We start from the raw sequence: 24,424 nt of genomic DNA on the forward strand, positions 1-24,424 counted from the left end.
GGTAGCTGCTACCAAGCTTACCCTGATTCCGCAAAACGATGACATAATCCGCCCGGGAGCTGATGTTTAATGTCCAATTTTGGCCGAGAGCTTCCAGGAACCGTGTTTCCCCACACCAACCAAAAACAAAACACAAAAAACAAACCAACAACTAAGCTTTAACAGCTAAAAATTCGTTGACCTCATTAAAAATCGACTCTTGGCGGGTCGAAGCCCTTCATGATCACCATTCGCTCCATCCTAGCAAGAGACCGTCTATGGTTGTGAGCGCTTGTGTCTAGTTCTGGCCTGTCCAAGTCTATTGCGTGTTTTGATTATCGTTTTGAAAAGTTCTTCAAGCTCCCGTCAAAGACGTAATGCCGACAGCAGCAGCAGAGGCTTCCGTGCGCGCAGACAGTTGGCGGCATAGCTGGGCAAGTGCAACTCCACATGAGTGTCCTTGAGCGTACGTCCGAGTGGCAACCCTTGGCTACCAGTTTCCAGCTCCTCATCCAAACCGGCTGTGTGTGTGTGATCGTGTCTGTTAGACGTTTATTTTCATCTCGGATAACTTAAGTTTTACGAGTTCCGAAAACGCCAAACGAGCCGGAGATTGAATCGATCGGTGGAACAAACCTGCCAACACCTTCCACCGACACATACACACACACATGGTGTGTCTAATGTGGCCGATACGTGAGATCATACAGTGTTTCAATACGCCTGCCACCAGTTTCCGTGTAGGCAGGTGTCTCTGGTCGGACGGGGGCAGTTTTTGTGGATTCGCGAAAAAACCGCGCACAGAGGCGTAATGATTGCTCTCTCGGTCGTACCGTTAGCGGCACGAGTGGCCTCTTAAGTGGTCCTAATAAATTTAGTACGCCGAAAAGCTTAAAACACGCACGCGTTTGTGGAACGTGCGATTGCGCTCCGGGCTGTTCCGAATTTCCTGTACTGGCACTGCAGTGCTGGTAAGGTCAAAGCTTAGAACACAAGCGGAGCCGGTGATTGAAGTGCGCTCAACCGTCCCCGTGAACGCTGTTAGGGTAGGGGAGAGAAGGTGGATGTTGGTTGGCACGGGGACTCCACGCTCACGGCATCATCAGTTTGCGCGCTATGATTTTTATTATTTTACGAGCGTGTTCCATTAAACCGGTGGAGATGCTTTAAATCAAATCGATCCAAGTGCGCCAAGCAGCTGCATTCGTCGGTCACTCCAGGCACACACGCCCTGCTTTACTCTCCCTCTCTCTCTCCCTAGATCTCACAAGAAACGGCGATCATGTGGAGTGACCAGAGTAGTGAGTGTGATTGTAATATTGTTTCTGTTTCCATTTAATGGCCATTACACCGCCTGTGTGCCATTTATTGGATGCAATATAACCTCCCAGCTGCCCAGAACAATAGCGAATGCGTATATTACTGCGATGCTACCACACGCGTACACACACGAACGTGAAGGGCATTATGCACAGCCTAACCGGAGAATGAAATAAATAATGTGTTGCTTATATAACACCACCCTCCAAGTAGTATGAGTGTGGTTTAACGTCTCTCGTTTTGCCTTTCTTACCGAGCCTACCGACCTGTCGGCAAGTGTTTGGTAGAACATTTGTTAGAAGGTGATCGCTTTGGGCGTAGACGCCATCGTTGCTCGTCGTTCAGTTTGTGAAGCATGCGAACTGTGTCATCTCACACCAATGATTTATTGCTTCCGAACTCGTCTTCTAATGCACTAATCAGAAACATTTCATAATTTGTCCAGAAAACGATTCAGAAGCGATTCATTAGTCTGTTCGCCTGCAATCAAGGTGTTTCCTTTAAGTAGACGGATCATATTGTGTTTCATTACTCGACAGCGCGTGTTAAGATGCTTTCCGCATACTTTTTATTAGAACAGCAAGGTCACGCTGTACGATTTGAATAATAATCGAACGAAAGCAGTATCTAGCAGTGAGAACAATATCTGTTTCGCATTGTACAGAATGTGGAAGCTGTTGTTGAGTAGCTTCATCGATTTGTTTCTCAACGAGCAACCACTAAATTGAATTGAGTGTTCGTGTTCTTTGAGATGATTATAAAATTCTTTGTTCAAAAGCACATGCCATTAGGAGAAAAAACGGCACTCCACGTTTGCATCTCGTACGAGCAAACTGTGCCCATCCTACTTTGCCATCGCTTTGTAAGCAAGCTCATCTACCATGATGGCGTTCGTTCGAGCCAATGCTGGTTTCGTTTTATTTAATTGTGGCAATTTTTTATTACAACAAAACAACAACGCGTCCCTGCCGCTGGGTTGCTCCAGCTCGGCGGCTCCTGTTGCCAACCCACCCCACGCAGCCATTATGTGTTTTCATTTTCTCCATTGTTATTGCAACGTCATACAGGGCGGACAGCAGTAGCATTTCGCATAGTCGCACTAGTTCCCGTCTGTTTGTATGTTTTTTTGCTGTTGTTGTTTTTGCTTCTTAACTTCATTTTTCACTCAGACCGGCATTTCCTTGGACGATGTCCCTTCCCCAACCCTCTCCCCTTCACTCCTCTCCTCCGGCCCACGTGCAAAGCGAAACGATCGTTTCGAGTTTTTGTTGGGCCATTGTTGTTGGTGCCCTTGGTGCATAAAATCAGCCACCGGGGCCTCACCCGCAATGCCCCAGCCCTAACGTGTGTGTGTGTTTTTTTTTTTCATCGCCTCCAGTCTCAGTCCCCGTGCTCTGTGTGCTGGAAAACCGGGGCGGACCATTTGTAAAGCATTTGCTGCCCTGGAAGGTAACGCATCGGTAATGAGAAGATGCAAATCGATGCGCGAGCAGTGCGAGCGTGCACATCATGGGTGTGTGAGTGCATTTCTGTGTGGCTGTGCACGGTGCAAATGCACTTTTTGTCTGTTGGAGAGAAGACTCGTGCAAGAGAGATAGATGTATTGATATAAAAAGGGAGAGCGAGAGAGAAGCCCTCAGCACCGTCCATTCAGGAGGAAGTGCAAGTAGTTTAGTGGTTTGTTTATGTAACCAAAGCAATGCATCGGTAACGCGTTCGAACGGAGCTACCTTAAGGTGAGCTGAATAGCAGGAAACATAGCTCTGCTGATCGTAGCCTTTTGCGTAAACTTTAGATAAATGGATGCACCGGTGAAGAATGTTGCAGTTTTATGCACATTTTCAAAAGGGAGCGCTTTCCGTCCATTGGGGTTGGATGAAATGTAGTTCTTAAAGTACGATTTTAATTATATCCGTTTTGAACGAAAAATGTTGCTTATTTCTGCTTATTTGATGATATTTTTTACAAAGCTGTACAGTATGTAAATACCTTGATGGAACCCGTTTTTAACACATTGTGCAAATCACACAGACCGTGACATAAAGTGCAGTTTTGGACTACAGAATACGAGCTTTCGTGCGCGGTCGGTGCACTGGAAGCCACTCAAAAGAAAGAAAGTAATGAACATCGAGTGTCCCGTACAGAAAAGGGATTTTTACGAAGTTTGCCACCATAAACACACATACAAAACGGCGAATTAAGTTGGTAATGAAATGTTCTATGGGAACCATTCTGTAATACCCTCTATTAACGACCTGGCGTGTCGTTCGTCAAATGTTTTTTCACTCTTTACCCTCTTTGGTTATAAACCTCCTTTTTGGTGAAACACAAAAGCAAAGACATGAAAAGCACTTAGTGTGAAGAGCACAAGAAATGAATATTTACAATAAATCAAAACACAACATAACTCAACAACCGCTAAACATAAGAAATAACGAAAAAAAGCATACAACCGTAAAGCAAAATACACTGTTAGTACAACAGAAAGTAAAGGTGACAATAGGAACAGAAAAAAAAGAAGATCCACAAACACCACCGTGTCCATATCTTACCGGCACTCGTGCGCGCTTTCGTCCGCTGCGGCTTCATGTGCGGGCTGTTCATGGCGGGGCGCGGGTTAGACTGTCCGAACGAGGCAGCGGCATGCTGGTGGTGGTAGCCGTACCCGCTCGTATCGTACCCCCCGTACGCCGACTGGCCCGACCCATCGAACAGCCCACCGCCACCGCCAGAACTGTGGCCGCCAGCGGTGGCGACGGCTCCCGCTCCACTCTGGCCACCGCCGTGCACACCGCCGAGCCCACTTCCGGTCGGCTGACCGCCATTGGTATGGCTACCGGGCCCACCGCTGCTACCGTTGCCCACCGTCCCGCTGTTGCCCGTACCTTCGCGCTGCTTTGGTTGGTTCTGGCCTCCGCCACTTCCGCCACCGCCACTACCGCTCGATCCGTTGCCCCCGGTGAGGCAGGGTTTCACGTCCAGCCCGCAGCTGTCCGCCGTCTGACCGGTACCGCCACCACCGACCCCTCCGCCCACGCCACCACCGCCGACCGCATTGCTCGAGCCGACCTGGGCCTGGTGCATGAACGCGTTGATCGTCGCCTGATACTCGGCCGGTGCCGTCTGTACCGAGTCGGGCGTCGAGTCCTTCGGCGGGGTGGGTGGAAATGAGAACAGGTGCTGGCCGGTCTGACCCGTCTGCACCTGGGTCAGCTTGTCCTGTGGGTCCTGCGGGCAGGCGAACGGGCTTCCCCACGCACTGCTGGACGCGATCGGTTTGGGCGGGTCGCTCAACCAGGACAGTGGTCCGTGAAAGTGTGGCCGGCAGACTTGTGGTGACACGTGCGACGAGGTCATGCGGGATGCTGGAATGGAAGAAAATGAAAGGAAACCGATAAGACAAAACAAATTTTGTATTTTTGTCGCTTAAGTTAATACACATAAGATTGTAAACTCTTTCTATCTATCGTTTGCATGGCGTCATCGCCGAAAATCGACTCTTCCTTTGAGACTTGTGGATAGATTTTTGTTAACGCTGTGAAATATCCTGTTACATTTTTTTACAACTCGTTTCTTTATGCAACAGGCAGAACGTTTTGATGAACGGAACATCGGTGACTGGAGTGACTTTATTCGTAGCCTGCCTCGTACACACGGCTGCGTGCCTGGCTGGGCAATGTAAGAGTATAATTTTTCGTCATAACAGTACCCTTAATAGGTGGAATTATGAAAAATGCTGCACCTTCGTTGAGACATTGTTTTATTATGCATCCCTGCTTGCGCTGCTCTCGTCGTCGTCGATCGCGCTCCAGTACGTATCGGCGATACGTAGCCAGCAGAAGGACACAGTATCCCCCGCGGCACCGATCGCAACAACCGATCGTTGAGGTGCCGAGAAAATGAGCGACGGAGGAAGAAAACAACAACAACTTCAACACAACCTAAGCCAACCAATGCGGTCAGCAACGGGCGACTGCTCTGCTCCCAAATGGTTAACCCATACATCACCCGGCCCCAGCCTCGGAATGCTGGCCGGAGGGAACTTTTCGGTTGTTCGCAATTCGCCACGGATACAATGGCGCGCAATGGAGCCTTTCCAGGGGCCTAACGTACCTCTCCGTTTTTGCATCGTTTCCAAGCCACGACTCCCTGTTACTCTGACCCTTGGGCTAGCAGAGGAGTGCCAGCACTCACCAGCTTGACGACTGGCGGTGGCGGTAGCGCACTCTCTTGCATACCGACATATTTCCCAGCCACACCATGCCCATAAACCTGCCAGCCAAGCTGACAGATATTTGCCGCCGTGCTGTTTTGCCGCGTACCACGTGCACTGGCAGTGGCTCAATACAACTGTCGTAAAATTTTACCATCACCAACAACAACAACAACAACAACATCAGCATCGAGCACAGGCTCGAGCCGGAAATCAAATGGTGGTGAAAAAATCGGACAAAAATGAAGCTACGGTAAGAAATTTCCCCAATCCAGCTCTAGGGAGGGAAGTGGACAACAGGGTTGGGTGAAATAAAAATTTATGTTCAATAATAATAAATGATTATAATTATTAAATAGCAAGTGCACCGCAAACACATTGCACCGGCTGCCGAGGTTTCTCGGGTGGAAGTTTAAATGAAACATTTCCAACGCGTCCAGTAACAACTGTTTCCAGTGTGTATGTGTGTGTGTGTGTTTTTTTTGTAACGAATAAAACGCCGCCGGGATTCTCAGAGATTGATCAGTAGGAAAAGTCATAAATTCCAACGTACTCCTTTTGCAACGTTTGTAACCCCACTTTGTAGTAGTACTACACTCCCTACAGCGGGCCTGCGGACTTGTCAAAATAGAGCGATTGAAATTTATCTCACTGAAGCTGGGATAAAATCTTCGGTTTTGGAGCTTCAAATACAGAGATCGTCGAGAGTGGAAAACGATCAACATCCAGTAGATAGCGAGGGCATGCGGTGTATCACAGTACAGTAACCTCTTACGGAGGGTGGACGTATGCTTCTTCATTTTGGTGTGCGTGTTGCGGCAATTTGAATATCATAATACACGAGCGGCAAACCTGATGGTCGGATGATCGATCGGTGATTCGAGTGAGCTTGCGGTGGTAAACGTTCGTGATAATCGGATTAATAGTGTAAGCCTGATCGCTGTGGGACAGGTGTAAAAGATGGAAGCTTATAAAGATTAAGTATCGCGGGATGGATAGAAATCTATGAAAATGATCGGAGATGTGTGTGGTGGAGCAATAGATCAGGCATAGATCGATCATTCAGATCGTTTTCCAAAAAGGCTCTCTATGACATTAGCTGATATTATTTTAAGAAAGGGTTGTAATATATATCCAACGCTTACATTGTTGAACATAGCTGTAAGTACCCGTAGCTGACAGCTGCAAAGTCTCTCCTGCGCTTTTGCTCGAGGTTATGTTTCAATTAAATATAATTCAAGGCTTATTAAAACATTGCACTTACAAATCACCAACAATATCAACCGATCTCAACGCTCGTAAATCACTCAACCACCTCGACCGTTGGAAGTGTGTAAGTGATGTGAGATACTGGCAGCAGCCTACTGTTCGCGGTCTCCGATCACGGGTCAATACTCTGCAACATGAATGTATGCGTTCTCTTCCGTTGGACAAATAGGCTGCCGCAAACAAAACACCACAAAAAACACCCGGATCGGTACTGGAATCGAATCGAAACCAGCAGCACGAAACGTTGCAAACGTGACAAGCTCGGTGTCGAGGATGCAACCCCGAAGCTGCAGGCCGAGAAAGCGCCGTTCGCTGCAACCGCGAAGCCTTCGATAATAATAAATAATAAATAATTATCATAATAATAATAATAATAATATTATGATTCGCATGCCGTTCGGCATTGACGAGTACGGCGTGGCAGTTGCCAGTGCGTTTTGCCACATACACTCCCCCGGGCATCGTTGACGACCGGAAGGGATTCGACCATGATTGCCCCCGATCCGCCGCACGCCTCGAACGGATCGCTTGTGCCAGTGCGTCCAACGGTTGCCTCCGTACGAGAGATCCGTCAAGACAAGTCAACTTAACTCCTCGACAGAGTGATTTTGGATTTTTCCATCCACGTTTCCGCACACACCGACAGAGTCACCCACAGCCTGCGTACAGCCAGCCCGCTCCCCGCAGGACAGAAGGAAGCGAAGGATCCATTCTACTTCCAAACCAAACGATCCGGGCGTAAGAATTATGACCGATGGATGAATGGACGGATGGATGATGGAGAGCGTGCGAGATTCGTTTCGATCGCTTCGTCTTCGGGCTTCGGGGCTGGTCGAGTTTGAAACATGCCCGGTTGTTTCCTCGCCCTTTATTTCCCCCGCACTTTTACACTGCCATCCCGGCACATTGGCGTGATTCATTGATTTATGTGCGTTAAGATGATCGATCGATCTGGCCGGTTGGCCGGTTGGCTGGATTAAAACGCGACCTGCTGCTGCCCTTCAGTGTAACGCATTCGTTCGGGATCGGTTTGGTAGGCCCGGGACGGTTTGCGGTCGCTAGTATACGGTGGACTGCGTCACGGTTGCACCCTTGGCTAGTAGCCGGGAATGAAAGTTTTTGATTGAGACAATGCGAACCTCCGGGTGCCGCAGTGGACCATTAAACCGTGCCTGAATGTAAAACAGGTATAACCCCACAGTTGTACGGTAAACGTTCTTCGATAGGTAATCGATCATGCATGCGTTGCGGGGAAATAAGGCATTTTAGGGATTCGCTTTTCGACAGCACGACACATTCCTTGTGGTAGCTTTGTGTGTTAAATGCTCGTTAAGCTACACAGCAATATACGCTTTTAATTCATGTCCACAAGTCTACAAATCTCTAAACTATTCAGACTCATTGATTGTGCTGTGCAACGCTTTCAATAGAGAAAGGCAAACGTCCTCCCGCACTAGCTTCATATCACCAGCGAAAGATCGTCGTTTCACCTCCATATACCTTCCATGCCTTTCTACACGATCAACCGCAGCAACAAACCAACACATATTTTACAGCATCACATCATGTCTAACAAGCACAAACAACAATGAAATCATAAAATTTATAATGCTCACACAGCAAGCCACCATACCCACACCGTGCCAGAACATAGCTCTCTGCCTCTCTCTCTCTCTATTTCTATCTCTCTTTTTCTTTCTCTCTATCTCTCTTTTTCTTTCTGTTTCTTGATAATGCGTATGTTTGTGTGTGTATGCTAGGCTAGAACGATAACGGCAACGAATTGGACGGTCGCCGAAAGGTGGGTAATAGAAGAAAACAAATGATAAATACCTGTAATAACATTAATACAACGTACGAACGATTGAAGCAACGAACACGAGGCAAAGCGTGTAGTAGAACGAGTGTAGCAGCGATAAAGTGCAAGCAGCAGAAGGAGTTAACCAGTACGAACAACTCGTGCAGGAGAGCCCCGTCGTCTTGGAAAGGTAGCTTCGCGCGCTCCTCTCAAAACAGAAGACGCTGTGATTTGATTCGGAGCACGAACGAGCCATTCTTTCTGCACTTTTTTTTTAATTCGTTCCGTGCTGCCTGTCAGCATCGTTCGTCCAAACACAGGCACACTACAGCCTTGATCTTCCATGAGTTTACTGACAAAGTGAGGGCAAGGTCCAAGGGGTGCGGATGATGCTGAGCGTCTTTTTTATAACTGTCCAATTCGTTGTTGTTTTTTTATTCGTACTTTAGTTTGTTTTCCCCGTCCCTGCCGCAAACGATGCAAGATGGACGGAGGGGCTCCAATCATACGTGCAGACATTGCGGAGTTATGATTTATCCACCGGTGCGCAGCATATAGATACGGTCTGCGGAATCTGCCGATCAGCTTGTGAATGTGACTGGTATCGTCGCCTGAGACGTACGGGCACGTACGTACAATTTATTACTATCAGCCTCCTTTCCCGCACTGGATCAGTGGATGATCAGATCTGTGGCGGGGGATCGCCGGGATGAACAATCCATCCGAATGGCCTGGTTTTGCCTTAGAGATGATTATTTCTTTTCATTGTTTTGTAGCTAAACAAGCTGTTGGGGCTTGGGTGCCACTGGCCGCGGGTCTGTGAAGGGACAGCACCGGTTTATCTTCCGGCTGGTATCTGCCTTGTTAGATCTTTACTGCCCGGTGTACCCGGGGTGCGAGCTGGCATCGCACAATCACACAAATCACGATCAAATTGTATCCGTGAAATGTCCACGACCGTGCAGGACCGCTACCATCCGGGCATCGGCACAATAAATTGGGCACTCGTTTCAGGTAAGGATCATGAACGATAATTTCAACCTTCCCTTGGTCGAGTGCGCTCGATTAGAGCGGGAGACTATGGGTGGATTGTTTTCAGCTTGATTTTCGGTATCCATAATCCCGGATGCTCATGCTTATCATTATTTATGATTATGATCTTCTGATGGCAGTTGATTATGGTCCCTTTCCAGTGACCGTGCGCTCGTCAATGCTCGTCGAATTATTGTTCATTTTATTATGCTACATCGCAATAGTCAGTGTCCTCGGTGGTTACAAACTTCTCGCAATGGACGAAAACTACAAAAAGGGTAAATTATCAGTGCTTCAGTGCGCTGCAGTACGGTGTACCGGGGGATTCCATCGCGCAAGAAAGAGAGGACGCATTTTTACGAGAGTTTTATGAGCATAAATCGAACACTATCAGTTTCTTCTCACACAACTCGCGGTTATGTGTGCGGGTTGGACGTGCGAGGCACTCATCGAGCGTGTAAGTCCAACTTCACAAACACCTTATCGGGGAGGAACTATCGCAAACCTTCCGAACAGCTGTCGAACAAAACGCTCATCGCGTATCATCGCCAGCATCGAAATCGGAACCCAACTCCGGCTCCAGTTTCGCGTGCTGGCGGCGTCAGGTAATAAGAGGGAAGGGTGAGGTGTGCTTAGCGCATGGCTAAACTTCTTCATCATCGCCGGACAGGGCTCGAGCTCGGTTTCGTTTTCTCACCACTGCCACACTACCCTACGCCGCAGGGAAACGCGCATCTTCCGTCGCAAGTCATCGACAAAGTGTCAACGATTAATTTGGAAGCGAGATCGCGATGTCCGATCTGTATCCCGATCTGGCCACTGATCACCATTCGTCTCGATCACCGTTTCGTCCCGGTTACGCGGTTACCACCCCGGTGCTGCTCTGGGAAGCTGAGGGCACTCCTATCAGCCCGATTACGATCGAAATCTATAAATCTACGCATACCCTTGGAGGGGGGCTGGAGGCTCTCGCTCTTTTCCGCTCCCCAGCCAGCAGCACGGGGATTGCATGTGATGGCATGCGCGGACAGAGACCAGGGAGATGCTGTCATCCCCATTCGTTTGCCCGTTCCCGCGTGTATCGAGTGGCAACTTGGTGGCTCCGCTGCTGCCGCTGTCCAAGTAGATTCAGCGTTTGGCGTTCCCCTGGATAGCTCCGATTTGAGCCGAATCCACTTGGAATTGTTTAATTAATTCAATGTTTATCCTCCTTTTCTCCTGTTCCTGTTGTCGCGCTCTCTCTCCCTCTCTCGCTTACTATCTAAACAGCAGGCTCTAAAACAGAATGAGCGCACCGCGTCCGTGCCTCATCGGTGGTATCAGATTACGTGGCAGCGAACAAGTTGTTCTAATCGCGAAGCGTGTGGGGACAAGCCGAAAATTAAGCGACGAATAGGATGGAATAAAAAAAGATCGACTATAAAACGTGTAGGATCGCGGGCGGAATGAGCCCAGGGCAGTGAATAGGGAATGTTTTCCTCGATACGAGTCGGATGAAGTTCCTGGAAACAAGACATCCCAGAAACCGGCCTACCGATCCATGGGAGTCAGCCAGTGACTCTCACGGAAGGCGTACAAAACTTTCGATCAGAGGGCGCAGAAGCTTGTTCCAATGATTCCACGCAGTTAGATTTGAAGGTAAATAAACATTACCGGATCATGCTATGTTTAAGCATCGAACAAACTTTCAAAGCATAACAACGTTCTGTAGATCTTTTTCTGAAATAACGCTACCAGAAACGAGTAAGCGCCAACCAGCGCCACCCATAATTTATCGGCACTGAAATCATCTGCAACTGGTCTTTTTTTTCGCGATCACCACACACTTCTTGGTAGTTCCGGGTCAAGCGGGCTTATCGCATACATTCCAATGGCCCATTAAAACATGCTTCCCTTTGTATACAATGTGATTTTTGTCACAATCGCAGCAAGATTCCTACCAACCCTCGATCATGACCGCCGATCAAGCGCATCCTCGGCCTCGTTCCATTCATGCTCGGTTTCGCCGTGTGTACCGAAGCTGGCAAAAACATTGTTAACCAACCCTTGGAGCTCAATCGATTGAACCTTAGCGATCGTTTTCTGACCGCCGAAAGGCGTTTCCTACGCTCCCTTCGCCCCGAACCTGTCAAGATGTGTAAATTTTATTCCAAAAATCTCTGCTGTCACCGTACCCCAATTGCGCTTACCCTGGCTGCTTGTGCCCATTTTTCCACGGTGGGAATCGCCAGGCACAAACGAATCAGGCTTCAGGGTTCGAGGATTTTTTTTCTTCTCCCCACTCCGAAGCTAGAACTGGGCGCACTGATGTCAGCCGATCAGCCATTCAATTCAACCCGGTGCCAATTTTGGGGCTACCCGTGGGGGTGCTTTTTGTCAAGCGCAGGACGAAGTGGAAATTCGCGTGGTCGCAGTGCGCGTAGTTGATCGGCAGGCGATTTAAGCATCCGGTTTGACAAGAACGCTGGCACAGGACGCAAACCAGGGTTTGCGCTGGCGGACGGCCAACCATGCGCAAGGATACTGGATGGACATTCAATCAGCGCGTAGGATTAGCGAACAGGGCGGAATGGAGCGGCCGCGGCTGATTGTTGTCCCCAGCGCAACAGCCATTGTTCGGCAACAGCCATCGGCAGCCGTAGCGCGCGGGACAGGTTTTAACGATATGTCTCGTTTGTTTTGCTCACGTTGCAATGTTTCCAAAGCACTTCTTCTGTGGGTTTTCTTTCCTGTTAAGAGTTCCGCCGCGAGCGGCAAGCGCTTGAGGCAACTGCTTCCCTTCCGCTACGCATCTTGGTGCGTGGAAACCCTAGCGCTTCACCTGCAGCTGGGCCTTTTAGATGTTCGTTTTTCCTGCTTCTCCATTTGGGCGGCAAACGGATGTGCAGCGTCGTAAAAAAGCGCCGCTGCAACTGCACAACAAGAACTTCAAATTTAAAACAAAAAGGGGATGCATCTCACCGTGGATTATTTTTTTCCTCTGCTGGTGGAGCGGCGGAGCATCGACCCGCAGCTGAAGCATCTTGGTTTGAATGGTTCGTTTTTGCTGTTGTGGGTTTCTCTTGTTATGTGTGCGAGCACTCGTGAAACAATATAATTGAAGCATTAAAAACATGTAATTGACCACGATTAGAATGCACCGAGAAAGGGAATGAGCCCCCGTACGCGGACGATTGATTGATCATACCGCCAGCGAATGTGAAAGCGAATTTAGTGTGGTTTAAGCGGTAGCTCGAGACGTTAATCGTCACTTTTATTTTTAAAAGATCGTTTTTTCCTTGATCCGTTGATCGTTAGAGCCCAAGTAGTGAGTTACGTTTTGATGTTTACAATAATATTTTTTACATTAATCCGTTTGAGCCGTTAAGAAATCTGATTTTGGATAATAAATAATTGATTCTTCAATGAGATGATTGTGAAAATGCTCTTCTTAACCATGCTTAAATTCCTTGAATCGTTAGCTTTTTGCTTGATTTTTTCTTACTCTTGCTCTTCCCTTAAACGGAACTCGCAACCGTGCTCCATTTCTGCGACCGAGGTAACTCACAATTCCCACCGATCTACGTCGCAGGTTTCTTTCCCTGTTCCATACGTGGACACAATCGAGCGTACGCGTACCCATTAATATGGCAGGATGCCCATGTAAAAAGTTCAAGGTGTGAAAATGGATTAATTAACTGCCGATCGCCAAAAACTGCAGCAAACAGCTTGGCAATAAAAGGAGCTGAAGCAGGTTGGCTCTTGGAGCCACATGTTTCAACGTCCAACATATTATTAATTAACGTTGCGAATCGTTGATAATCGTTTGCGCTTTGCGTAGTTACCGGAGTAACCAGTGCCATTGTGATTTTTTCCTCCATTGGCGAGAAGGATTGCAAAGGTTATTTTCTCGCGAAAACATGCGGGCAGGAAGGTACGTTCACGCACTACCAATTAAAGGATGTTTTCCATTCCGATCGCTCGATCACCTGTATGGAGACGGGATCGAACTAGGAGTAGGCATAAAAAACAGAGAAACCATCACTGTGGCCCATCTAGGAGGGAAGGGATTTGGAATTCTTCGCATATTTTCCCTACCGAAGAGATGAGCCAGGCTTGTTTTTCTTTTTATTCATCGTCATAGCGTTCCGGTTTTCGTGCAGAAAATCGATGAAGATCGCACAGCATTACCGTGATTGCCGAGTGCTGCAAAGTGTCGTCAGCTCGTAGGGTGCTGCTGCGCAGTAGATGCAAGATGGTATGAGACGTTTTTCGCTTCTTTTATTACTATGCACTTGTACAGCCCAATGAAAAAAGTCCATGTCGATGAAGCCCGCCGATGAGGTGCGGTGCTTGAGACTATGATGAATCTTAATTAAGAAATGGTGATGCCATTTTGCAAACCGTTCCGCATGCCTTGCTACTTATATTGCAAACGCCATTCCGGGACGGCACATCATCACGTAGAGCAGAATTGCACGTGCACAGTCGCAAAGTCCCAGAAGGAGGCAAACAAGCGAGACAAAATGAACGAAAACGTCGCGCATCACGGTACTAATGTGCGCAATAAGTAACGCGAGTGTTTCACGCTGCAACAATCAAAACAGAGTGTCATGAAATGCAGTTAATTTCTTCATTTATGGTCATTCGATCTCGTATCTTTTGCAAGGTTGCAATGCTTTTTCGCCTATGGTTTGCTGACTTGTAGGCAGCAATGGAACAACGCCTCTGCTTACACCTTAGTCAGTTACGAGGTGCTAGTGGATAACGGTCAGCTCAGGGATCAGTGTAGGTTAAACTCCAAAACTTAGTCCGTCTGTCAAGCACGCTCACATTCAATAAAAGGCAATATATTCAAAAGCTCCTAAAAGTCAGAAACAATTCTTCTCTACGGAAAGTCGCCATAAAAACGAGCTTCTTAAGATGTCACCCCAAAAAATGCCGGAAAGCTGGCAGCGAAAAACAATTGTTGTCCAACGGCAAGAAGGAAAAACACAACCTTACAGGCCAGCCAAGCATTTTTGTTGGTTTTGCTTTTTTTAAGTTCTACTTTCATTCTTTAAATTGTCCAAAACATGGAATGATTTGATATTTTTTTGTTTTTTTGCTTTCCCACCTTTAGCTGAATGGACTGAATGGATAGGTAACATTTAATGCACATTAAAGTTGTCCAATCGTTGACAGGCCGTTGTTTTTTCCGGACTCATACGAAAACACTTTGAGTGGGAAATTTTTTGGCGAAAGCGCAAGAAAAATCTCATCCATTAGTGTCAGGAAAAGGCGGCTTTATTTATGGAGAATAGTTTTCCCAGGCCTGATGCTCTGGAGTCTTTGCACTTGGAGATTAATGTATTATTTAGGTTTCTTCGTTCTTGCCTCTTGTGGTGGAAAACATGACACATTTCAATCGTTTTTTGTTTAAGAAGACTTATCTAAAGAAGCGTGAAATACTATAAATCACAATAATACTTTAAACCGTACGAGGATATGATTTTGATTTAATATCTAACACAATGTATTACTAAAGATATCATAACATTTCAAACCCCAATTCGGCTAACGCAAAGTCACTCTCAAGACAACACTAACGAAAACAAAACAAAAAAACTATATTCTTAACCTCATCAAAACTTCTTCGTTGGCGCGCAAAACTGTCTGCACAAGCGTTTCAACACCCGGTTGACGGAGAAATCCTCTAGCAGAAGAAACCCAAAAAAGCGCACCTTTAGTTAAATCGAGCTCCCGGGTACAAATCACCTGCCTTCACCTGGCCCGAAAGGAGAGCCCTCAAAATTCGAACCCCAGACACAAAAACACTTGCTGGATTGTAACGAGCTATAAAACGAAAGCACAAAAAATACGCCCTTTGCACACGCTCCTCGCCCGATACACGTTTGAGCCCGGGAGACAGGTTTTCTTTGTGTGTGTGTTGTTTTGCTCCTTAATTTATGGCTAGCGCTGGCCGACACCGGCAACAGGACCTTCTCGATCCTGCAGAAAAACGGAACCCCTAAGGAGTCACTGATCCTGTGGGGAACTTCGTCCTGCTTCTCTGGCCGAAATCGATGATTCCGTTTCACTACATCCTTTGTTTTTGATTGAACCGAAAACCATTACATTGCTACGTGCAAGACGTTCTATGACCTCGCGGACGCACACGGGGTGCGGAAAGGTAATAAAAAAAGCACACGAATCGAGAGCCACCGGTCGGCCCCAGCCCTCATTGACTGGCCCATCGCTGAACGCACCAGTCTTTTAAACACGAAAATATGTATTTATTATCAGCTGAGGCACATTAGCGACGACTGGCAAGAGCAGGTGAATGTGTGTTTCTTCAGTTTTCTCTTGAGACTGTCGTTTGGCAGTTTTTGGGGAAACTTGTTGTGTCTAACAGGCGCTCTTTCGTCGTAACGTTTCGTCAGTGTCAACGACTGAATTCATGTTTTGCAAAACTGACGTGAATCACTCTCCGTATTACCAGACGTGGTTCAGCGCACTGTACGTTAGCTTTGTGTGATGACAGAATCGGGGAAAGGATACACAAGGATCCTCTTATCACAGTGAACATGTTCAGTAATAATCAAAATATCAATACAAAATTAAATTGAGTCATAATAAACTATAAACACGAATAAAAACAGGAAAAAACTATTGTCTTATTAGACTATGTTTCATCTCAGCCGCAATGTAATTCCATCCATCCAAAGTACAGTACAACATTTACATATAACAGTCTAATTACAAACAGACCTTCACATTCAAATGCTTGTCCACTCAGCAGATAGCAAGGCCCTTTCTTTCTTCGAAACCTTTTCACATTCCGACACAGTTCCGCAACCGGAAGTGGAAGCTACATTTGCAAATAACGACAAACAAAACTAAACAGAAAGGGTAAAGGATTGAGCAAGGGAAAACAGTTGGGGAAGCATGAAACAACGGACAAAAGTACGACCATCAGTTAAATACTTCCATTTTGTATGCTCAATTGAATGAAGGTTTTTCTTCCTCTCTCATACACACGCACACAATTCTTGCCTTTGTAATTGGTCTATAGCGAATAAATGGATTCATTTTGCTTCTGCTTCAGCTTGATCAACGCAGTTTTCCGGTGCACTCTAACATTTTCCTGTCGTTTAACAAAAACTTCAAGTTGCTTTGTGTTGTATTTACGGCGCACACATTTAAACAAAAGCATAAGAAAAGATTGCGCCGAAAGTTGGCTCAGCGGGGATGGATTCAGCTTCTATACCATTTGCGTAGACTGTTTGATAGACAAAATGAACATTTAGACAATCGCACGGAGCAAAGGCGAACACACACACACACATATGTACATGGCAATTATGATGTATGTGTGTCCCTCCAGTGACGTGAATTATTTGGAGCATTGAAGCGACGCGGAACCATTCTTGCTGCGAGGGAAAATAATGATGGGAAATGAAAAACAACATCATTACCACCTAAACTATTATATCCCTCCGGGTAGAGGAGGGATTACTTTTGTATCTCCTCTTGTCGTCGATTTATTGTTTAGTCACTCCTACCAGAGCAAGGGTAGACGCTAGTTTGGTAATGGAAAAAAGGGAACAGGAGAATGTATAACACATCAACTAAACACATCGTTTCGATCGGCCATCTTTTTTCGCACCCGGCGTTATGTTAAACACACTGCACAGTACCTGGCAGCTGCCCCATTTCCGTAGGTATAGAGCAGTCCGGGGATAGGATTTTTCCTCCCATAATTCCATATGGAACGGGAGCGGTCAAGATAAGGATCTTTGGTTCTTTGCCACCGGATACATATCCACTAACTGTTTTTTTTTTCTTTTTTGTATGTTGCACACATCAACCACACCGGGTGGTTAATGATTGGGGCGCGAACAATTCGTGTAGCCCGACACTGCTGTCAAAGGATGCGTTAAGCAAACAAGCGAACCCCTCTAAAACGAGGCTGCCTGTCGTAGAGTGACCGTATAGCTCTGGGAGTGACATTTAAAAGTCCCTACGCTGGATGGCAATTGCATCAATATGTTACAACCATAGATGCATCTAAAATCCCTCTCAAAATGTAAAAAAAACGAGAAGAATGAGGCAGCTTAGCCGCTTCTAAGCCGATTGACACGGACCGATCGGGACGGATAAGATAAGCGACCAGAAATCGTCCTTTAACGCGCGGGAATTAAAAACCAACAGACAAACTGTACCCTGCATGTATCACATTTATTTGTTTTTTCTCCCTATTGCGAACGTTCAGTTTCCGAGGAAAACTTTTCCCTATCCCGGCACGTCCTCTCAGGCACAATTGGATGATGTGTGACGAAATCATTAAAAGATGGCGCCGGAAACATGTTTCAATTTTGTGTGCACCACAGAACTGCCTGCAAACCACCGATACAGGAAAGGGAATGGAAACGACTAGCACTTGAGTTTGCTGCAGCCGACAAGGTTCAAGCTGTGAAAAGTAGCGGGCAGTTCTTGCAAAGGACAACCTCAGCAAAGGACACCCAGTGTCGACGCGATTAGCCCAACAATCATACCAGCAGGGATTTCCTCCTGCCGACGAATGAAGGGAGACAAACGCGATTAAACAGCGATAAGCGAAAATCTAAACGCTTCATTGCTCAATGTGAGATTGTTCGATAAGAAGTGCTTCCCGAAAAGAAAGGGTGGGGTTTTCACTGTTTTGTGAAGGGAAAATCAGTCTCGATGGAATGTAAAGCATTCGACAAATGTTGAACAGTAAACCGGAACACTATTAGCTTAGGATTTAATGGTTTTAAATGATCCATTCGGCGGTCTGGTTTGCTCACGCTGGTTTGCAAAACTCTCAGACTTTTAAAATGCTCACTTTCTACGCTGCTCTCGCTCTCCCGCCATGCAAAAACAATACCATCAATCTCGACAGTGCACGCTCCCACCACCCCAGGCAAACTGAAACAAAAACATACCCTAGCACGCGGTAAATGAATGGTTGTTTGTTTGTTTTAGTTAAAATTTTATGCCCATCGCTGATAAGCCGGTCCTAACTGTTTTACACTCCTACAGGATCGGCATCGTGCTACCGTTGCGGAACATGCCACGCAGTACGCCCGAAGCGTCGCGTGCTGTCGAGATGGTGGGCGACACATTAATACACAACAGCAGCAGCAGTAGCAGTAACAGCAAAAAACAAAACCCTCCACGCAGCTCCACCGAAGCAAGCCAAGGTGAAAAATGTTGCTCAACACCAGGAGTAAGATTAATAATAATGACTGCTCGGTACGGAACGCAAACGCAATGCAACCACGTAACCGTTGCGCCGTTGCGAGTCAGCCGATGTTAGAGGAAGCGGCAGCGAAGGAGGTGCAGGGGAATTGATGCAAAACTAGGCCAAACTAGACGGAACCAACGCTCGAACCCATCGACCTCTCTAGAATCACACGCACCTCTTGGTAGGGAGGGATTTTATGTGTGTGTGTGTGTTTGTGTGCAGTGTTCCGGAGTCAATTCGAAACTGATACGCCTTACATTATTTAATTTAATTTATGGTAATAGGAAGCGAGAATGCCAAAATCAAAACAAAGCCCTCATCCACGTTCGATGTTGATTAAAAAGTGGAAGAAACCCCACTGGAAGGATGTTTTACTTCAACGTGGGTTGGTGTTGCTTTTAAGAATTTGGTTACATTGTTTTTTGTTTCTCTTCTTTGCATAAAACAACAAGTTTAACCTCATATTGTGATTAATACAATTAGCACCAACACTTACATTGAGCGCGAGAGACAAGGCAGCTTTCCGGAAGCTTTTACATACCCTCCGCAAAGGTTCTCCCGGCCAGTGTGTAGTTGTGTGATAATTATCACAATTTTCCTACCCAATGCCAAGGATCGACCGAACCACCAAACACGAAGGCACGGAAGGTAAACCCACCCAACCGTTACATACTGGCGAGGGTGAACTGGTGGCCCCCAGCAGCCTTACGTAGCGAAGGATTGTGAGCTGCTAGCAAAGGGGTCACCGCTGGACAAGAAAAGACCCCCACGCCGCACGCACCAGGCAGCACGAAAAATGAATAAAAAGAAGCAAAAACGAAAACGTCACGCACCGGGCATGGAAATTGTATGAACGCGTCCGTCCATTGCGCCATGGGAAAGAAAAGCGCACGGGAATAATGCCGGGCCGTTGGCCATCGCTCTACCCTCACTCACTCACAACAAACGGGTGTACGGGGCTTTAATTTTGGTGTCCAGTACATTGTTGACCCTCCGGTTCACTCCCCCCTCCCCATTGGCTGGAAGCACCCTCTTCCTAATTCACCGCGTGGCCGCTAGAGGTATCAATTTGTAATAGGTTGTGTTTTACTCCCATTCCGATGGACGATGGCAACGGGCAGTTTCATTTGTTTCCCAGCTTGCCCGAATGGGGCAGGAGCGCAAGGGTAGGAAAGATGGCGTCTACTGGCAGGTGTGGTGGCATGTTTCAACCTACAAACAAACGATGTGATAGTGAACGCTTTTTATCGATTCACAAACGGCGGACACTCACCAGCAACGGGGTGGCGAGCACCAACGGTTTTGTGTCGATTTTTCCATCGACCCTGGATTATTACCGAAATATGCTGATGAACCCTGGCTCCCCGCAGTATCCCCGGCTGCCCGACCAAGTGTTCTTGTGTGCGTGTATTTGGTGTACACTTTACATTTCTTTTCCGTTCCGTTTTCATACTCTGGACTCCGTTTCCACAAAAGTCGTAGTTGTAGGCGTTCCGGCGATTTGAGACGCTCGTCCGGCCGAACGGTCATAATGGAAGGATATTTAACGCATTTTTAAGATAACTGTCGCGCGGCGGAAATTAACAAATTGATCGGAAGAGGAACAATGTACGCAGCTCGTTAGACATGAACATTACGTTACGATAGTGCGTATAAAAAGGTGGAACGATGGAAGCGTTCCTGCGTTTTGCGAGCGGCGCAGGACGAGGATTTGAGTTTGCTGTAGATGCCAATAGATGCAGAGCGCTGTAATCATGTTGAATTGGAATAAATTAGTCCAAAGGCATGGTTTTGACAGTTTATGATGTCGATATCGTGGCCAGACAGATTTGTGGCCAGAACTTTTCACTCGTGATCCCGCGTTTGCTTGTGACCTTTCCAACAAAAGGATGCTTCTCGCGTCTTCCCGTCTCGGGAGTGCTTGGGCAAAGTGTTGCGGTGAGTGTTTAGTCCACAATGGGATATCTATAGCAACGATCAGCGTGTCATCGCGACGCCATTTCGTGATGCGTCCGTTTGGTCACCTTTTTTGGACACTGGTGTGCTGGGAATGGGAAGGACACAATTCCTTCCAACTTCTTTCCGCTTCTATCTCAAACAAATTGGTTCTCATCGATCTTGCCGGGCGGCGGAATCACAACACATCTACTCTGGCGAAAAAAAGTCGACTGATCACGACGGTTTCTCGATTCCCCAGTCTGAGCCTAAGCATTGGTTGGAATTCATAAATGTTTCCAATCACACTTCACCCCGGCTGTGAATTGGGCTGTTGTGTGCGTTTAAATTACACGTCAAAATGTATGCCACTTCTCAAAGAACACGATCGGAGCCACCAAAAACGCCCTTTTTTGTTAGCGTTTGGTTAACTTTCAACGATATCGGAGCAAATATTTATAAACGTGTCTCATGAAAATTCTCCTTTCCTTATAAATCTGAAGCATCTTGTATCCAAAGCCCACGAAAAAGTCTCCAAAAAATCAACGCACCATCCCTTTCTACTTCACCGAAACGCCAGAATGCGCCAGAATATCTTCAAACCATTCGAATTGCATTCACTCCGCACTCCGCATCGCCCATCCGCATCGTTTCGCACCTTCCGCGTGCCGCGGCAGGAAATAGGAAACTTCATAATCAACTCCAACTGTTTATCATCGGCGTCTTCCACCGACCAGTTGCACAAACTTTGTCCCGTTCGTTAGTTGGATGATAAATGGACTACGATTGACTATAGCTCTTGCCGTTAGGTTTGTTTTTATCCCCGGCAGCAGCCCTTTTTTACGCGCTTCTGTCGCGAAACCTTTTTGTTTTTGTTGGTTTGGTTCGTGACGCGCAGGGGAAGGTGATCAGGAATGCGAGAAGTATACACCTTCGATCGTCATCGGCGTGTTTCGATATCGATCATAAGCACTGTGTGATGATCATGCCGTTGCGGTGAGATGGTGGTTGTGGTGGTTGTGGTAAATGTGCAAAAAATAGTAGTTACTCCATGAAATCACAAACAAGAAGCAGAACCGTTTGGCCGCACGCTATCTGAGACCTGTCTCGTTAACAATAAACCCTATCGCTTACACATGTATTATGTGCGATGAGATCGATTCCGATCAAAGGAGCGATCAAGCAATGGTATGTCGTTTTTCTTTACCATCATTGTGATAGTGTTGTTGTTCTTGTTTGTTTTTTTCCCCTACACATCTACCATACTGTTTGAACATCACCTTCGTGGACGCGGCGGCACGCGGAGCGGTCGCATCATAAATTTTGATGCATAATTCCACTCCTCATCTCGAGCTTTCATCCTTCGGAGAGGATGTGTTTTCTTCTCTTTTTCCGCCAAACACAACAAATCCCACAACCGTCCGTTTGAGAACCAAGGGTACGTCGGCCGATTGTCCGGTATGTTTCGCGCGCGTCCTGTGAAATCAAATCAAAAATTCATCTTGGAGATCGTTTTTTTTTCGCAATGTGGTCACCAGCCTGTTCTTCCCGACGATTGGACCTCGCGGCTGCTCACAGCTTCTCATAGTTTCCTTTTTGTCCCACACTTTCTTGCGCAGAAGTGTCGTTATCATTGTACTTTTCAAGCCCTGCTTCATGGTGCCATTTATTTTTCCGCAAGCTCCGCGCCCAAAATACCATCTGCCCTGCCCTTTCGCAGTCGTTCGCGGCTTTACGCAGCGTCGGCGGTCAGTTATTTAATTTATTATTTATTTATTACATTTTATATGATTCGCGCGACTGCATTGTTGTTTATTCGTGCATCCATTCGTTTAGGTTTTGCTCTTTTTTATCCTGTTCCTCCATCCCGCTTCGCAAGACGCCTTGCTGTTGGCGTTCACGCCATGCGTCCGTCTTATCTGTTTGTTTTACTCCTTTCGTATGTGTTTTTTTCCTCCACCTTGTATGCTGTGCAATGTGCATTATATGCTGTAGGTTTTGTAGGAATTGTTTCGGTTTGTCATTGCTGGTTGTATCGCCGGTTTGGTTTTTGTGTTTTTCTTCTTCAACACGGCACGTAATGTTTGTTCTGTTCACTTTAACAGGGCCGTTTATGCGCACAGAATGGACGGTTTTTTGTGTGGTCCACACATCCCGTGGTCGTTCGTACACACTCGCCAGCCACAGTGTCTGTGCCGATTTATGGCACACCGAAAACCGTGCGTCAAACATGACTTTGGCAGCCGAAGCGACGCCGTGTGCTTCTTGGAACTGTGTGTTCCCCCAGTCTTCGCTTCCGATCGGCCATGTTCCAGCGCGCCACGATCGACCGCGATCGCCCCGAGTGTTGACAATGCCGCCGGGTTCCCGTGCAAATCCCGTGCGCCTTTTCGCACCGCTTCATTGCGCCCGGGCCGCAGAAGTGGTCGAGTACGGTGCGACCGCCTGGAATTCTTGAATTTATTACATTATGATTTCTCGTTCTTACCGAGTCCCGGGTCCCGGGTGGCCGGTTTTGCTGACGAAACGCACATGCGAATGCGGCCGAAAGGAAAGCGCCGAGGTGGAGATGCTGTGCCACTCGCAGATTTATTGATTTTATTTATGAATTATTAAAATCCAATAAATAATGGAGTGAAAAGTGATCGGAAGGTTTGCGGCAGCACGAGTGGCTGGCGGGTTGCGACAGAGGAAGCGAACCCGTGAAACCGCTTCCATTGACAACGGCGACTTGTGGGCTGGTTTTGTGAAAACATTTATTTGATATTTACTTTGCCGATTCGCTTCCTCCGAAAGTTCGTCAATGGATGCGACTTGTTAAAACTGGAATGAAAATGGGAAAAACGGTGTACCGGGGTAACGCTGTCGCTACCGCAGTTTTGATTGATGTGATCGCACCGATCGGCACGATACGCTGCGGTCACTGCCGCTGATCGGGCTTGATCAGTTGACTGATTTGAATTGAATTAGGATTCAAGATTCATGAGTGGCATACTGTTTGTCACTGTTTGAACATTATTAGAAGCGTTCGGACTTGGTTGGTACTTGTTTTGGAGGACCGTTTTCATTACAACTCTCCTGCCAAAGCCCGAAATCATTGTGTACTGTTACAGTTCAGGTGGAAATTAATGATCATGACAATTTCCACCGGATATTCCAAATAACCTGAAGTTAACATTCCCGATCGTATTGAGGTAGTAGTCTTTGAACCAGCCCTTTCACCATCTGCTCCTAAACCAAACACTGAATGGACATTCAAACGAAGATGGTACAATAATTGATCTGGAAACTGGATGATTGGAACGTACATTAAATGCCGCTTTCCGGGCGTAGCTGTAAAACCTAAACATCACCATTCATTTCCGTACGCTCGCTCACTATTCGCTTGCTGCATCCGATGATCCTTCAAAGCCCTTGGTAGGTGTACGATACCTCGATCGATTTACACTCTCATCCGAGACTGCGGTGTCAGATTAATCGGATTCCAACATCTACCGAACCAAGCTTGCTGAAGAAAGAGACAAACCTTACCGTAACACAACACTCTCCACACCGCAGTGCGAGCGGGGTGTGAAACCGGCAAACCGCAAAACCAACCGAAACCACATCAGCCACACAACATCATCACAAATTACATGGCTCGTTCGAT

The 24,424-nt window shown here is 47.0% G+C and overlaps 1 protein-coding gene across 2 annotated transcripts in view; it reads right to left on the bottom strand.

Moving 5' to 3' along the window:
• Positions 1-24,424, bottom strand: part of LOC120949191 (GATA-binding factor C) — a 96,430-nt gene that overhangs the window by 41,898 nt on the left and 30,108 nt on the right. The window contains exon 3 of one of the 2 annotated variants that reach the window (XM_040366288.2): positions 4,185-4,664. In XM_040366288.2, the coding sequence (XP_040222222.2) occupies positions 4,185-4,664 (480 nt within the window). Of the gene's footprint in view, positions 1-3,851; positions 4,665-24,424 lie in introns of both variants that reach the window. The other variant, XM_040366287.2, reaches the window with a different exon arrangement.

Source organism: Anopheles coluzzii, chromosome 2, assembly GCF_943734685.1.
Source record: "Anopheles coluzzii chromosome 2, AcolN3, whole genome shotgun sequence".
In the NCBI taxonomy this organism is placed as follows: Eukaryota; Metazoa; Arthropoda; class Insecta; order Diptera; family Culicidae; genus Anopheles; species Anopheles coluzzii.